Source organism: Myotis yumanensis, unplaced genomic scaffold (assembly GCF_028538775.1).
Source record: "Myotis yumanensis isolate MYYU_CA2020_CCGP unplaced genomic scaffold, mMyoYum1.0.hap1 SCAF_21, whole genome shotgun sequence".
In the NCBI taxonomy this organism is placed as follows: domain Eukaryota; kingdom Metazoa; phylum Chordata; class Mammalia; order Chiroptera; family Vespertilionidae; genus Myotis; species Myotis yumanensis.
The window spans coordinates 9,857,309-9,874,569 of record NW_027223772.1 but is presented as its reverse complement, the minus strand read 5'-3'; the positions used below and the strand labels follow the sequence as shown (position 1 = coordinate 9,874,569).

The following is a 17,261-nucleotide window of genomic DNA, read 5'->3' as shown; positions in this document are numbered from 1 at the left end:
ACAAATTGAACATAATTAAAGCATAGTGATTAATCACAAAAACAATATGTAATTATATATGTGTTTTCCAATGGTCTTAGGCGACCCCTGTGAAAGGGTCGTTGGACCCCCAAAGGGGTCGCGACCCACAGGTTGAGAACCGCTGTGTTAGACGAAACTACCACGTTCCCGATGGCCTGACACCCTCACTGCCTTCAGAGTACTTCACTTAAAAAACATTCGATACACAAAGACATACCAACAAGTTATATTATTTTTTATTCATGTTAGAATTTCTATCAGTGTTTGAACATTAACATTTAGAGAGTTTGTACATTTTTGCCTTCCAAGGTTTAAAATGAGAACCACACTAGGTCACAAATGGTAACTAGTACACAGTTCACAATTGCATGAATATTCACCTGATCTCCCTCTCTTAACACTGTTAAACGTTTTCTTTCTTGCTGTACTTTACAATGGAAAGTGTGCCCCACGCATGTCTCAGCGACGTTTCCGACATTATGGATTCATCACATATAAATTCTTTAAAAATATACTTCTGTCAAAGACTTGATGACTACTATGTACACTACAAAAATAAATTTTCATATAAATAAATTATATGGCATACTTTTATCTTTGTAATTGAAATGACACAAACCCATTTCCACCAAAATTGGCAGGCAATGAGACCCAGTTTGAATATTTATTTCCTTTAAACTCCTTACACTAAAACCGACTATGAGACCTTAATGAGAATGTTATATACTCTGAACTATTTAACATTAGTAAGCACTCTATACAAATAAAAATTCTGTTCCAAAGTAAAACATAGCTGTAATAGTGTTTCCAATAGAAATAAAAATCCCTGCATTTTGTTATAAACTGGCATGACAAATACTGTAGGAAAACATTCTTATGATACAAAATTATAAATATCAGCAAAGATTTCTTTTAAAAAATTAAAACATCCAAATGAACAAACAAGACAGACAAAATAAAACTATTTTAAAAAGGGAGAGAAATTCTAGTTGCCTGCCAGCCCCGTGTTCTCCCTTTGCCAATGTGACTATTGGAGAAAGTTCCACGCTGAGCAGAAAGCAGGGGCTGGACAAGCTGTCAGGCACCACACGAGTTGGGCTCAGGAAAGGAGCAAGGGCACGCCGCGAGCCAGAGGGAAGCAGACCTCAGAATTTGCATCATCTCTCTCCTGAACGCAGGACATGGACAACTGCCGAGCAGAGCTGGGTGTTAGGTAGACAGTGTGGCTAAGGGAGGCACCAAACAGTAGCAGGGGGGCCAGCGGGCCCCTGGCATATTAACACACACCTGGGGCCCACAGGTGGCTTCCAATTAGCATCTTACAGTTATGTGTGTAGGGTCTGAGGTCACTGCACTGCTGGGTGCTGCAGGGGGCCGCTGCCTTTCGAGGAAGATTTTTCCATGTAAAACAGGAGGGCACAACAGGAGGGAGCTGCCAGCTGTGCCCGCCTATAGTAGCTTCGTCAGGGTGCCAAGTGCTTCCCCGACATGCTGGTCTCTGGCTAAGAGCTGAGGAAGACCAAGCCTCCGCACAAAAGAGAATGGATACAGAAGCAAATCTTTACAAATAATGCCTGGCTGAGAAGTCTGCCTCCATACCCATCCTCAGGGGAGTGTGTGCACCGAGCATCTCCTGCTTGTCAATAAATGTCACATTGAAAGAACACTAATCATGGTGAGAAGAAGAAAATAACTTAGTTAGGAAGTGTGCACCATCACGTTAACATAAACACATTGAGAAGGATCCTTCTAAATCCTACCAAACTTCTGACCCCGTATCGCCTTATTAAACGCTCACTGTTTATTTTTAAAGATGCAAAGAGACCCAGAAAGCCCCAACCAACTGTGCAATTTAGGGAGAAAGAGAACTTAAATGGTAGGGACTCAAAACATCACCTCTAGGTTTACTGTGGGCCCAGAATGGACAGGTTTTCCTACCTTGTAGCAGGGTCATTACCTCCAATACATTTTTAATTCACTCTTAAGGTTTTTTTTATGTGTGCATTGGTCATGAGAGATACAATGAAGGCTGCACAACATGCTCATGCCCAGCTGAGGCTCAGCACGAGGCATGCTCTCTAGCTGTTGAACAATAATGACGATGAACAGACGTGAGCTCTAGACCCTGAGGTCCCAACGTCCACGACAAAGATCCATGTGAAGGAACATCTCTCCCGAGGCACGAGCGGGGTGCCTGGACGGCAGCAAGGATCTGAAGAGATGCCTTGGACTTGAAGTGAGTCTGACAACAGCATAAGGCGATGTTTTGGGCAGGGCTAGCCCCCACGCACTAGGCAATGCTCTCCCAGCCTGATCAGGGCAGAGCCCGCTAAGGGTGACAGACAGTGAGAGAAAAACAAGAACAAACGAACACAGTACAGCACACGGGGAAATCACACACTCGTTCACACGCAGCCAACAGGAGTGCCGCACCCAACTACACCTAGAAGCCACCGGGGTTAACGTGCTTTCTTCATATCTGCTCATTAAACAATAACAAAATTATCACGCATAGCGTGTTCGAAAGTTAACAGTAACATTTCATACTACCACAGGGTTGTGATATGCAAATTTAAAATATTTTAAACAGAAACCTTTACAAAATAATCCTATTATATAAGCAATATTTGCATAGAATTATACAGGTAAATTATACAATATTTAAGCAGCAGCAAGAGATGCTGTAATTTAAGACTAAGTTAAGCTTGGTTGGGGCACCGAGACCAATGTACAAACAGGGCGGGCCTCGCTGCGGCCGCCCCACCGCCCACCCTGGGCCGGGAGTGGGAAGCGCCAGACCACACGACTTTACATCATTCCTTCGTATTTACAGATGTGTACACCTCTTAAATATTTAAAGAAATATTTCACAAAATAATACAGCCGGTTACAGTAACAGCGAACTGCAACCCCGGTGCAGGGCGTCTTCCCGACTCCGAGCAGCTCTCTCCTCGCAGGTGCGGGGGCTGGGGATTCCGATCTTTGGCCTCTTTGCTTCAGATTTTACTCACCCTTTGAAAGAAAAAAAAAAAAAAAGGAAGTCAAACGAAGTAACAGTCTATGAGTGCGTATCTACGAAGCACACTAACAGGCTAAGAGAGTCTCTGTATGAGAAATCAGGATGGGGGGCCGGCTGGGGCCGGCGGGCTTTCCAGGGGCTGGTCGGGACCCTTTCCCTGATTTAGGGGCAGGTGCCGGGCGTGCTCAGTTCGTGCCCATTCGCTGAGCTGTGCATTCATCACATGCACCTGTAGGGCACGTGAATCAAGACTGAAACATCGGTGAAAAGGGGCAGCTGTTAGCATCTTTGTTAGTCCACCACCCTCAACAGGTTCACAGTGGGGGTGAGACCCAATCTGGGACAACACTGTGGCCCAGTGATGAGAGCCTGGGCCCGGCAGCCCTGCCTTAGGGATCAGGTCAGAGACGTTCAGGTCGGGACTTCCCAATGCCAGGGGCTCCAAGCCCCAGAAACCCCAGGAGCCTGGCCCTGGGTCCCCCACCGCACGCACCTCAGCTGGAGCCGCTGCCCCGGGGCCGCTCCTCGCACTCCACGTCCTGCAGCTCTATGACCTCCACCTTGGAACCCCTCCTCTCGCACCGGACGTTGAAAGGCACATGGGGGTCCTCGAACAGCCCGGGGTCCGGCTGGGGGTAGTCCTCGTAGCCGGGGTACAGCCCCCCTCGGGGGTGCCGCCCGGGGGCGGGCGGGGGGTGCACAGCGACAGTCACGGACGCCGAGGCCGTCACGGTGGTGATGGGCTGGCAGTAGCTGGGCACGGAGCTGCCCGTGGCAGTGAACGCTGGGTGCCGAGGGGCGTGCGTGCGGGCTCCCCGGGGGCCCACGCGGTCCCTATTGCTCGGGCCAAAATGCCCGTCAGTAGAAATTTCGAAAGCGTCTCTGCGCGGTCTGTAGGGGGGCGGCCGCAAGCCTTCTCTGGGAGGCTCCCGCTGGGGCTGCGGGCCTGGCCGTCCGGGTGGCAGGGACCCTGAGTCCAGGTGGGGCGGCAGTCGAGAACTGGAGGGTGGGTGATGCCTGGCTTCCGGGTGGACCACCTGCAGAGGGCGAGGCAGGTTAAAGCAGGCTGGGCGCTCACCCCAGGACGGGCATCCCCTGCTGCTCCCAGCCCTCCCCTATGGGCCCTGGCTCCTGCCTGGCCACCCACACAGCTCTTAACCCATAGGCCATCGACCCCACAAAGGGCTGGGAGAGGCCCCGGGAGCCAACAAGGACCTTCCACTCCCAAAAGAAAAACCCGTTCTCTGACAACCTCCACGGACCCTACCTCTCAGGCTCGGCTTCACCAGCACAGCTGGCTGGGCACAGAACAGCTGCCCACAAACGCAGGGCTGTGGTCGGAGCGGCTCTGAGCTGCCTCCCTCCCAGTCTACACGCCCTGCTCAGGAGGGCCAGCTCCTGAACTCCTCTTAGAACTGCTAAGCATCTGGCCCTGGCTTGCCCAGATCCAGGCCCGGGCAGGACTATCTATACATACTCTGGTGAATATAGCAGCCATTAGGGACATGTAGCTATTTGCATTTAAATGAACTAAAAATCAAAATCCAGCCTCTTGGTCTCACTCGCCACATTTCAAGCGCTCAACAGCCACACGTGGCTACAGCCCGCATCTGCCCCGTCGCAGACAGTCCTGCGGGGCCGCGCTGCTCGGCCTGCTGGTGAGGAATCTGGCTTCTGGGTCTCTATACAAAGCGGAGAGCAACACAGTGGCCACATCAATCAAAAGGACCGTGACCAACTTCAAAGTCGTTCAGCTTGTACCTATTTTTAGGCTCCCGCTGAACTAAACCAGATTCACACTGCAGCTCAGCAGGCATCACCCCGGGGGGTGAGAGGAGGAAAATTTAGGTTATTTGGTTGGCCCTTCTCTCTTTCACGGAAGGCGTGCTCTGGCCGGGCCTGGAATACCCATTTCCTGGAGGGACAGCAGGAGGCCCTCGGTGGGGGGAATCTGAGCAGCAGAACTGGCCTTGGAGAAGTCCTGTGTGCTGTGCTCTAGGACTGGGGGCCGAGGACAGGCTGGGAGCAGAGCAGAGGAGGAGTCTGGGCCCTGGGAAGGGGCTCCCAGCTTTACTGAATGACCTAAGGCTAAGCTTCTCGCCACCTAGAATATGTACCTGGAGCCACAAAAGCTCCTGGTAAAGTCTTAGACAATAAGAACAGAAATAATTTTGTAACCAAGGGCAATTAAAGGTAATAGAAATGAGAGAAAACAAAAATAGACCACTTCAGCTAGCAATAAAAACCCCACTCCGTTTTTTTAAAAGTATCATTTTAAAACGCTATGCAGCTTTAAAAAAAAAAAAAAAAAGAGGCCAGGCCTCCTCTCCCTCTAGCTGCTCAGCTCAAACTGCATCGAGGCCGAAGGTACAACCGCTGCTTCGTGTACCTCCTGCAATGGCCTCTGTCTTTGTGTTCCGCGGGAGAGCCAACTCCGACACTGACACTGACAGTTTCAGAAGAGTCAAATACTGGCACCTGCCTATGGTTCCACCTAACCCCCACTTCGCTTTTGCATCGGGTCGGCAGACTTGCTGCTCAGAGCAGGGCGGGGCTGCCGAGGCGGACTTACGGAGGAGCGGGCGAAGACGGGGTTCTCTGTGGCCTCCACGATCACCTGGTGGGCAGGGCCCCTGCTGCCCTGCTGGGCCTCGTACTGCCGGAGCTCCTCGCTGATGCCCGACACCGTCGTCTGAGAACTGTACTCGGAGTCAGAGGAGTCAGACCCGTTGTTCGCATGACTGGGGGGCACGGCAAAGCGGACCACGCTGGGGGGCGGCTCAGGGGAGGGCGTGGGCAGCCGGCTCAGCCCGTTGGCTGGAGACACCTGTGTGAGAGGATTCTGTATTGAAAGTGCTATCATCCACGTGCCTGTTGTTCGGGGCCTCTGTCCTCCCGCACCACCAGGCTGTACCTGTCCCCCCTCCCCCGCCGCCACCGGGAGGACCCCCAGGTCTGCGGCTGGAGCAGAAGCACCGCCCTCGCTCACACTGCAAAGGCCGGCGGACCTTTCACTCTTGCCCGCCCCACATCCATCTGGAGCGGAAAATGCTTTACTGATATGGGCCGACAGGACTAAGGTGCCAATCACATGGTTTAAAAAACAAAGAAAATAAAGGACCAGTACTACAAGCGCAAAACTATTCCATTAAAGAGAAAAAAAGCGATAGTTCTTGAGATGTTTGCTGAAAAAGTAACCCCTCAGTAATGGGAATTTACCTAAAATACCCAAATTAAGAGCGACACCAGGAAAAGCAGCGTCCGCCCTCCGCCCGGGACGGGTACTGACCTCAGGGTACGGTCCGAAGAAGGACAGCAGGACGGGGAGCAGAACCAGCCCGTTGAGGACCCCCAGGATCGTCAGGATCGCCAGGACGGCGAAGAAGTACCTTGAGGATGAAAGGGAAGCAGAAGCTCTCACTGAGAACTGTGGCAACGACAACCCGAGCCACGATTCACACGCCCGAAGGCTACGCCGTGGTGTCATCATCCCCAAACGAGCAAGGCCCACACGGAGAAAAGGCTGGTACAAAACCGCGGTTCAAATTCGGCACAAGATTAGATTTTCCCCCACTTTATGATTTTGAGGGCTGCGTTGCACAACCCGAAGTTTATGAAGGAAGAAAAGAATTAGTTTGTTAATTTGCTGAGCTCTCATGGCATGGCATGTTATTTAGGAACAAGCTACACCAGCGGTTCTCAACCTGTGGGTTGTGACCCCTTTGGCGGTCGAACGACCCTTTCACAGGGGTCGCCTAAGACCATCCTGCATATCAGATATTTACATTACGATTCATAACAGTAGCAACATTACAGTTATGAAGTAGCAACGAAAATAATTTCATGGTTGGGTCACAACATGAGGAACTGTATTTAAAGGGCCAGAAGGTTGAGAACCACTGAGCTACACAAACTCAAAAATATGGAATGCAAACTGAATGGCCGAGCAGACTGAAAGCACAAACACAATGCAGAGGGGCCCCGTCCATGAAAACCCAGCAGAAGCAAACAAACGAAGCGGAGGGTGTAGAATTTGAACAATCTGGCCCAGGAGCCGCTGACCCCTGTGAAAGGGCCTGCACCCCCGCGGCATCTCCGAGTCTCCGGCGTCAGGTAAGGCTTTCCCTGCGCTTTCCTTCACCGCGACTCTGTCTAGAATCCTGCGAGTTCCAGTTTAACCAAACAACTGCCACCTTTCTGAGGCCGGGACCCAGCTTTCTGCAAAGAAGACGCTGCCCATTCTGTGTTTGCTGGGGCGCTGGCGGAGCGGGGAGGGCGGGCCACAGTGGTGGGGCTTCTCTGTGGCCAACCTTTTGTTGAACAATTTAGCGTCTCTGAATACCCTTGTTTTGCATCAGCCTATTCAAACCTAAAGGCCGCAGCAGCAGCAGCAGCAGCAGGAGGAGAGTGCACCATTGGCCCTGCTCTCCCACCACTGAGGGCTAAAGTCAGGGGTCGGTGGTGAACACCAAGGTAAGCCTGTCCTCCCGGGACAGCCACTGGTGGACACTCCACCTGGGGAGGCGCAGGCGCCACGTGAGCATGTGTTTCTGTCACTAATGATTTCTAGGCCGTTTTGCTGGGAGTGGGCTGCGGTGGTGGTGGTGGTGGGGAGGGGGGCCAGGGGGCGCCTCAGGATGTTCTGGGAAGAGGGAGGGCAAATATCTCTCTGTTAATGGTCCTCTTGATCATAAAACAGAACAGGCACCAAACTTTGCCATTTCTATATATGTTTCGACATTAGATGAAAGGAGAGAGAATCCCTATAAAAATACAAATACCTCGCAGCTATTGTAAACACTGGGAACTTCTGAGCTGCATTAGTAAAAGCCAAGCAGCCGGCGTCCTGCTCTAATGTAAACGGCGGGAACTTCAGGCAGAGGCATACATCAGCGGCAGGCATTAAGACATTTGCATCCCATCCATCTAACTATAGAATAAACAGACCAATTAGATCGCTGACGCTTAGTGTATACAATGTCTGCTCATCTAGGCGACCCCAGCGAGGGCTTTATCAGGTTAATCCATCCAGTTCTAGAAAATGGGAAGCTCTTTTAAGTGCTTGAAACAGGAACTCTGGTATCTCTGGGAGAGAAGCAGCAGCCAGGGTGAGATGAGAGAGCTGGGCTTCTCTGCCCGCCATCCAGGGTCCCAGCTGCTTGCTCAGATTCAGGCCAAGCCACCTCTGTGCGGCCCCCTTGGCATCCCCCACAAGACAGCTCGGCCCTCTGAGTTCCCGTCATGCCCTGTGCTCCCCACGGCTTTGAGTTGCGTGTGAACTCCTCTCTCCCGTAACTTCCACGGAGGGGGGTGGGTCCCTGTTACTTGCTGTTGTGTGAAATGGCACTCGTGAGGTGCTTGTCACATTGTCCAGTGAGAAATTACAGAAGAGAAAGACTTTTGATATAGGGGTTTTTTTTTTTAAATAACATAAACGACTAATGTCTGAATAAATAAACGCATGGAAAGGAAATGCAGGAAAAGTCAAATTAAGAGCTTAAAACAAAGCCCAGAACAAAACCTTACCCTGGTGCAGGCATGTATCTATCTGGTATTGGCAAACAAGAATGTACCAACTGGCCTGTTCAGTGATCAATAGTCTGTGTTGAGGACACCAGCAGAATGGACATCGCCCAGGAGTCACCTTCCCACCCAACGGCCTCTACAGAGCGCCTCGCCAGCTCACAGCTCACGGGTGCGAGAGGGTGGGTGCACTCTAATGCAGTGGGCCGAGGTCGCCTCTCGTTCTAGGAAGGCTCTGCGCGCTGAGCTGCCCGCCCGATGGGTTACGCCCCACACCCGTGCACTGATGTTTTTTCTGTAATAAACTGGCTGAAACGGAAAACCTCCTTCTTTGTACTTGAAAACCAAAGGTCTACCCAAGACACACACACGCACACACACCCACACACACCCGGAAAGCCTGGCTGGCTTCTCTCTCCAGATCCCTGAAGCATCGCCTACCATCCAGCCATTTCTCACATTTGGTTCTAAGCCTGGATCAGTGGTTCTCAACCTTCTGGCCCTTTAAATACAGTTCCTCATGTTGTGACCCCAACCATAAAATTATTTTTGTTGCTACTTCATAACTGTAATGTTGCTACTGTTATGAATCGTAATGTAAGTATCTGATATGCAGGATGGTCTTAGGCGACCCCTGTGAAAGGGTCGTTCGACCGCCAAAGGGGTCGTGACCCACAGGTTGAAAACCGCTGCCCTGGGTCCTTGTTCCGTGATGCTGCCGCCTTCCTTCCCTGAGCCGGGCGGCGCCAGCCTCAGGAGTGGCTGCTGCGCAAAGCGGCAGACCTGCTCAGGCCAGTACCTGCTCTTGCCCTGCTGTCCTCAGCTTCTTTTCCAAAGGGACACCTGCTCTCCTTCTATACGTCACGAAGTCACATTCTTCAGTAAACTCACAGAAACTCCTTGCCTCCAGTTCCAAAGAGAATGTCCAAACTGGGCTTGGATTTCCGAAGCGTGACACCCAAGCCACGCCTTAAATGTGTCCTGAATCGTAGTGGAACGAAAGGCTGAGAACTGGGCACCTGGCCTTACCTTCATGTCTTAAATGAACAAAGTCCAGGTGACAGTTTTAGGCAGCTATGTTCTCCTTGACACAGTTTTGAAGGAGAAGTGAAGGTCAAATGCAGTCAATTACTAGGGACCACGGCTGTCTCTTTCTGTGGGTATTTCTAACCCGGAACGCTTTCCCTGGGCTTGGGGTACTGGATGATCGTTGGGCCTGGAGCGGTGGAGCTGCCTTTGCTGCTACCCCCAAACCCTCCTCCATCTTTTCTCCCCGAGATAATCCCCAGGATGGCCCCGGTGGAGGGCTTGTCTTCATACCTCTCAGCATATCTCGGAGTTAATAAACTAAAAATAAAGTGGCATCACAGACTGTGGTCATCAAAATGTGTTGTATACTTTACATAGATATGATTTTCATTTGTCAATGATAAATTATACCTCAAAGGTGGGGGGAAGTTGAGTCATAATGAAGAAGAAATGCTGTAATCTACCACAGACAGAAGGAAACGAGCAACAGAAATCACATGAGCAAGGAGTAACGATTTTCCAAACACGTCTTCTCTCCTGCACCTGCTTACCTGACGATGAAATCAAACTCCGATCCCGCCAGCATCAGCACCCCCAGCAGCGTGGAAACAGCCCCGTCGAGGACGGGCGCGAACATGTGCTCCAGGGCGAGCACGGCCCTGCGGTTCTTGTCGCCAATGGCCGTGAGGAAGGCCTGTGCAGCAGAGAGGGCAGGCAGTCAGTCCTGGGCGTGACTGGGCAGCTCTTTCATCTGCCTCGACGGGACCTCTCAGATCTTCCTGGGAACGTTTACCTGGGGCTACTCAACTAGAAAAATCCGGGCTTACGCTAAAGTGACCTGCTCAGGACACCGGGTCATATTTGGTGTTGACGTAAATCTTGAACAACAACAACAACAAAGAGGGAAAGCATACTGGCCTGAAATTAAAAACCAAACCAAAACGATACAAAAATGAGCCAAATGGGCTCTTCTTTTCACCGCTACTCGCCCTTGAGCTTTCTCCCCCAATCAAATTCTCTCCCACCATTAGCACGGAGACCTCAGGTTGTGAAAGTGACAGCATTCAGCCGGATATCTGGATGGTCAAGATCTGAATTCTGAGTGGACTTAACTCCATGTCACGTGCACCTACATGCTAAGTATTTGCTTCCTCGTGATTCTGCTGAGGTTAGAATTTCTATCACTGGGTTCAAACTAATGTGCTTGTAGCACATCTCAGCACCACGGACGCGTCGCAAGAAAAAGACAGGATTGTAAATTCAATCCTGGTCTGACCACAGGTGGACATACCCTGTCTCCTCTGCGTTCTCTAAGCTCTGCCCGGTCAAGAATGCGGTTTTTCTAAATGGCAACTTGACAGAGTCCCAGTGTACCAGACTGTTAGCTCCAGACTGCTGGCCTGAGCTGAGAGCGTGACCCTGGGCTGATTAAATGTGGGTCAGTTCCTGTTATAGCCCTCCAGGCCCTACAGCTGAACCCGAAACGGGGAGTGGGGGCTGGCTGGGCCGGGGACAAGTTCTCTCCCCTGCAAGCTGGGCTGTGCTGAGAAAAGAGGGCTAGGAGGTGCTGAGGGCCCGGCTCCGTAAACCCCAGCCTACACCGCACTGCAGGCGCCCTGCCCTCGCGCACTCGCCCTGCACAGGGACAGGAAGGTTCCTTTCCTTAACGGATCACACCCCGGTGCACAATGAGCCTTCATTCTTTTCTCTGAAGTGGGCTTGGGTTCTACACAGACCTAGTCGGGAGCCTTCAGGGCCCGTCTAGCTGCCTTTCTCTCTTGGGAGGAAAGACCGCGCTGTGGGGAACCTGTTACTCTGCTGTACTTGGACCGTGAGGCCGTAAGGGTCGGGATGGCTTATCCTCTCAGTCAATGTATGTCACCGACACAGCACACTGACATTCACGGGAGAAGAATGCATGTCACCACCAGTAGCCGCTGCCCGCTTTAAACACACACTCACCCCCAGGACGGGGAGGAACACTGTCCTCTGTGTAGACAGTCTCTCGATGGAGACTTGGGCCCAAAGCCCTGAGCAAGGGCTGCTGCTCCCAGAGCCCAGCTGGCTCCTGATCCCCCTTAAATGCTGGGTATTAAGAGACACCCTTCACTGTTTATTCAGCCCCGATGTGGGTGCTCACGACGGCACTGCCTCACGGGCAGAGACCGGGCACCACGCAGTGTGAAGCCTGGTGCAGGCATTTCCATTGCAAGAACCTGAGCGAAGACACATCTGCCGCGTGCAGTGCCAGCTACCACAACTGCATCCGCGTCCGAATAAAATGACCGTGGGATCCTAATTCACACACCGTGTTTTCTCCTTCTTGAAGAAATGATATTAGAATTATGTGTCTAGGCTATTGGGAGCCTTCCTTTCTCCCTCCTCCCAGTTCAATAGAGAAAGTAACTTGGGCAGGTTCAAAATTGAGCAGATTCTGTTTCTGTATTACCAGCGTTTCACACTACACACTGGGATAAAAATGGGTCAATTTCAACAAGACATTCCCCTGAACCACAAAGGTGTGCACTCTTTCTCTAAGTTGCATGAAAGTGGCCCTGAACGAGTCCTGTGGAGGACCATGGCAGGCACGGGGCGGGAGCAGATGCCCAGACACGCATGTGCTGAGCGCTGAGCCCAAGGAAAAGCAATGCTGGAGATGACAAAGGCAAAGCTAATTAGATCAATCCCAATGCTGGGTCCTAGCGAGGGCAATCCAAACATCCATCTTTACTCAGTCAATAAACAGTCACGGAATGCTGACCCACAGCCCAGGGACTCAGCCATAAGCACGGTGCACGGGCGCATAGCTCACCCCGCTGTGAGGCTCCTGAGTAATTCTCTGATACACACAGACAAGGGGCTCGTCTCCTGGGCTTAGGGCTCCTGCTGACGTTTACTTCCCTCCAGCAAAGCATTCACAGGACTGGGCACAGGAAGAGGGGGGAACCTTCCTGTGGAGCAACACTAGTTCTCGACCCTGGAGGCTGGAAGGCGGAGGAGCTGGGTGGGCTCAGGTGGGAGGGCGGCCTCCGCGCTGAGCACCTGGCCTGAGTTCACCAGTCCCAGCGTGTCTCTGCGGCTGCCAACTGGCCGCGCCCTCAATTATGCCATCCCCAGTGAGCCTCTGAGTGTGGTCTCATGTTATCCCTGCTTGATTAATGTGGTTTTTAACACTGTGTGTGGTCCCGCACGCACACACACATACACACATACACACACACACTCTGCATGTCTTGGAAACACAGTTGACAACTTCAGGACCTGTGGTGCCGCTAATGACAACACCGAATAAATGGCATCCTTCGTTGACCTTCTCCTCAGATTCCTTAAGAGGGAAAGGAGTCCAGGCAAATTCCAGCCACTCCTAGGGAATGGCAGTGCCAGTGCCAGTCCACGTGTGGGTACTGGGTGTGTTCCTTGATGGAGGAGAAAATGAAAAGGCTCCTAACGTGGAGGCTACGAGAGCTAGAGGATATGTTGCTTTTTCACACAGTGGTAGCTGGCATGTCTCCCTACCAGAGCAACGTGAACGGTGAATTCCACGCCGATGCCGACAGACGCGATCAGGATAACCACAGGCACGGCGCTCAGCTTGATTCCGATGAGGCCCATCATGCCGAAGAGCTCGACCGTCATCAGCGCCAGGACCGTCACCTGTCAGAGGGCACAGGGATGAGTGGCTGGGCACAGACTCGCCCTAGGTACGGAAACGAGGGGAGGGTGCGAGTCCTGGTGTGGCCTCACTTCAGATCGACAGCCGAGAAAGCCCGGCCCCCAAACGCAACGCAGGCGCTGCCTTGCTGCAGCACCAACAACTATCCTGACCTCTAGTGCGACCCCCGCCCCTGGGCAGGGAGCCTGGAGCCGCTCTGGGACAGCAGGAACACGAAGGCGAAGTGCAGTATGCCACCGAGAGCTGTTTCTCCCACATCCCTGCTCTAAAAGCATTAACATTCCCAAAACTCCACCAGAGCAACCTATGGAGATTTACACAAGTAAGAACTCATCACTAGTTTCATGTTTCCTTCTGTTTGGATCCTACCCATCCCTCAACTTTGTAAACGAGTTGATGCTTTAGTGTTGGGCTGTCTGGCCCTCTATCCTAAAGAATACAGATAGCATGGGGTGAATAAAAGTTCTTTCAGCGAAGGGAGCTGCGCTTTTGTCCGGAGCCCACGGAGTAAGTGAGGATGACTTGGCAGCAAGGGAAGCAGGAGAAAAGAGACTTGCCGACCGCCCATGCGGGTCAGGTTACAACCCCCGCATGCTGAAGAAACGGAGAGCAACTGGGGTGGACAAAGCAAACAGTCAAACCCAAGGAAAGGCGTTTCTTTGCCTTGTAACCATTTGCGAGGAGATGGAAAGAAAATCTGTCAGGTAGATTTTGGAGCTTCTTGGGCCAAAGGGGAGGAAATGCAAATAAAATAATAAACTTGACACAGGAGGGAGGAGGCGTGGGGCTGGGGCAGCGGGCAGCGGTGATAGGGCAAGAAGCATCGTGAAAGTCTCCTTTGCTCTCTTTCAATGAGCTAGTGAAAGACAGACAACATCCACTGCTTAAGTACCACGGAAAGTCCTGCAGACTAAACACCGACCTTTTAACAAACCTGCTGCAAAAGCTTATGGTGCGGGAACGAGACCTGGTCTCTTGTTTTTATAATTTTGGCATTTAAGTCTATACCACAGTTCATGGAATCTAAACACTGCCATGATTTTATTAGACTCTACATAAAACTTTCTTCAAATCTGAGAGTATTATACATGGAGAAAGGGTGCCAAAAAGTAGGTGAGCAATACTAGCTTATCATTTCCCCCAGGAGTTAAAATACACACAACACATACAACCACTCCATTCCTACTCACTGTCCCACCTTCTCTAATCGCCCCTCTATTTAGCAGAACCTTCTATATATGAGGTCTAAAGTGATCCCCAAATGACACTTGAATTGAAAAAAATTAGTTATGTTTTGAGTGTTTGCATTTCATAAATGCTTGGCGCTGTCACGGAAAGAGTGCGTAAACAAAACGTTTAAGGCTGCAGAAAGGGGACACAGGAGGGAGGCCATTAAAGGCTCCCCCTAACCCCGGACCTCGCCACCTCCTGCAGAATAAATATAGCGTGGGTGATGCAATCTATCCCCTGCCCCAGAGGCCCAGACATAAACAAAACTGCCGGCTGCAGAAAGAGCTAGGCCGAAAGGAATGTGACTTCCACAAAGACCCTCAGAATAAACTCACAATGATCCCGGCGGTCCAGGGGTTCAGGAGGAAGACGGCGCACACGAGGAACGTGCAGGCCAGCACCACACTGATGGACAGCAGGAGCCAGTGGCGCAGGCCGATGTACTGCTCCCAGAAGAGGAAGGGGTAGCCGTTGGGGTAGCTGGAGAGCCCCAGGCTCGTGTAGTTGTTGCAGATGGTCCTGACTTTTTCAATCGCTTCCACGAAGTCTGAGGTGTCATGCAAGCCGTTGAGGTAGAAAGGAAACTGGGCGTATTCGATGGGCTCTGCGGCTGGGACTGGACAGGAAGGCGGAAGGGAGAGAGCCGTGGGTTAGGGGCTCCTTGCAACACTGCAAAGGCCAATGGCTGGGGTCCAGGCACGGGAGAGAAGGGACAAATTCCCCTGTTGGCCCTACCAGATGTGTGTCCCCAAACTCTCCATCATTACAGCAGACAGAGAGAGGACCCTGCAGGGAAGTCCGCGTACCGCTCCTCTTACAGCATCAAGGGCGAACACGAGAGAGGCCTCAGCTCTCAGAACTGCAGAGTTTGGTTTACATTTTTTAAAGCAATAACTAACCTTTGCTTGTTTTGGGGGGTGCCTGTGATCTGTGTATTATTTGACCTTTGGTCTCAGCGTTCTGAAGCAGCCACTTTTGTAAGGGGTCTAAACAACGTGAGAATTCAATCGCAGGAGCATTCTTTGTTCAGCTGACACAAGTGAAAATACTACGTTCAAACTGCTTCACCCAGACACTGATGAGAACAAAATAACCTGGCAGTCGTGCTTTGCAGAGAGAGCGCGTCCCTTCCTTATCCTCCGAGCGGAGCCTCCACGCCGCCTTGCACGCAACGCTAAGCCTTCGGCAGCAGGGGCAGAAATCCCCACACAACAAGCATTTAGTGGCTGCCGTTGTGTGTTCCAGACCCTTCGGGGTCATTCAGTTGACTTGCTAAACATGATTTGCCCTATTATAATCTCAACTATAAATTTTCATTAAGACAAGCCTTGGCCGCTTGCCACGGGCTCCGAGGTTTAGATACCGGGACGCACAGCCCGCCTGCTCTCCAGCCGCCTTCGCAAAGGAACCTGAATCCTTTCTCCCGTCCCCGCGCCATTTCCTACCCTACCCGAGGTGGGAGCGACCACCATCTCCAACCCAAACGCAGATGAGCCGCACGCAGCGCCACCCTCCTCCGTGGCGGCGGCGGGAGGAAGAGGAGGCTGCGCAGGCTCCCGCTCGCTCTGAGCGGCTCTGACGGAGCGCAGGTGCTCGGGGGGCTGACAGCAAGGACCCAACTTGCCAAAAATCCCTTCAACACCAGAGCTGACAAAGTTAAGATAAACATATAATCCCCAGTGATAAAACTCTGCAATAGTAAACCAACACTCAACCTGGAGGCGTCCCCAGCTCTCACAGGGAACAGCTGGCACGGAGGAGCCGGGCCTGGTGGGCGTCTTAGAGTTCAAGCTACAAACGGAGATTAGAGGCTTATGTCTCAACGTGATGGAGCGCGGGCTGTATTCTATTACACATCCTCATCTGTCTCCGCGAGTTTTAAAGTAAAAGACGGAGACTGTTGTGTTTGCACTTTTGAACCCTGGGCAGCCGCAGAGGACGAGGACTGTGACTGAGCCTGGAGCAGCGAGGCGAGGCGAGGCGGGGCGGCCCCGGGCGGAGGCACTTACTTCTCAGCCTGGTCTCCGGCATGTAGTCGGCCTTGTCGTGGACCCACTCGGGACGGTGAGGCCGGATGTTGGCCTGGGAGGCGGCGTAAGCCACGGGGTCGTTGCTGACCCAAGCGGTCAGGTAGATGTAGAAAGCGCTGGGATTGATGATGCCGTCCGCATCCACCAGGCGCCGTTTGGTCAACTGCAAAAGGGGAACAGAGGCCTTTCAGGATGGGGCTTTGGGGGCGAGAAGAGGGCCCGGCACCAGCCTGGTGACAAAGCCTAGAATGCCCACGTTCGAGAGCGTGAAAAAGCCCATCCGAACACCTTGGGTTTCTTTCAAAATGCGCTGAACAGAGGATGCAAAAACCGGAGTGTTTATAACACACACAGTCCTGCAGATGGCCCAGGAATCAAGCGGACCAATTACGTCTGAATGCTACAAGACTGTCTGCAGCCAGGGCGGAGAATGAACAATCTGGAGCAGCATATTTATAGGAGGGGAAGGGGGAAACCTGGCAAGAGTCCCTCTGCACGTCTGTGTGCAGTTAACCTTTGCTGTTAACACTGAAGGAAATGCCACCCAGTAAATGGAGGAGAGCTATAAAAATAAAACAACATCTGTATAAATTTTGCTAACACTAGCCTCCTATGACCTGTGCATTCAAAAAATGCCCATCACCAGAGGGACTGGCGCCCAGCCATGGGCTTTCTGGGTAATCTGATTTCTGAGAGAGGTGGTCACCAGCAGGACCCACAGCCCATGCTGGCCCAA

The 17,261-nt window shown here is 52.0% G+C and overlaps 1 protein-coding gene across 5 annotated transcripts in view; it reads right to left on the bottom strand.

Moving 5' to 3' along the window:
- Positions 1–235: 235 nt before the first annotated feature.
- The window catches only part of PTCH1 (patched 1), a 74,275-nt gene continuing 57,249 nt past the window's right edge, over positions 236–17,261 (bottom strand). For all 5 annotated transcript variants that reach the window (XM_070400928.1, XM_070400926.1, XM_070400927.1 and 2 more), the window contains 8 exons: positions 16,505–16,688; positions 14,831–15,111; positions 13,109–13,246; positions 10,144–10,286; positions 6,330–6,429; positions 5,613–5,867; positions 3,534–4,077; positions 236–3,033 (listed from right to left, as the gene is read on the bottom strand). In XM_070400928.1, the coding sequence (XP_070257029.1) occupies positions 3,535–4,077; positions 5,613–5,867; positions 6,330–6,429; positions 10,144–10,286; positions 13,109–13,246; positions 14,831–15,111; positions 16,505–16,688 (1,644 nt within the window). In that variant the 3' untranslated portion in view covers positions 236–3,033; position 3,534. The remainder of the gene's footprint in view (positions 3,034–3,533; positions 4,078–5,612; positions 5,868–6,329; positions 6,430–10,143; positions 10,287–13,108; positions 13,247–14,830; positions 15,112–16,504; positions 16,689–17,261) is intronic.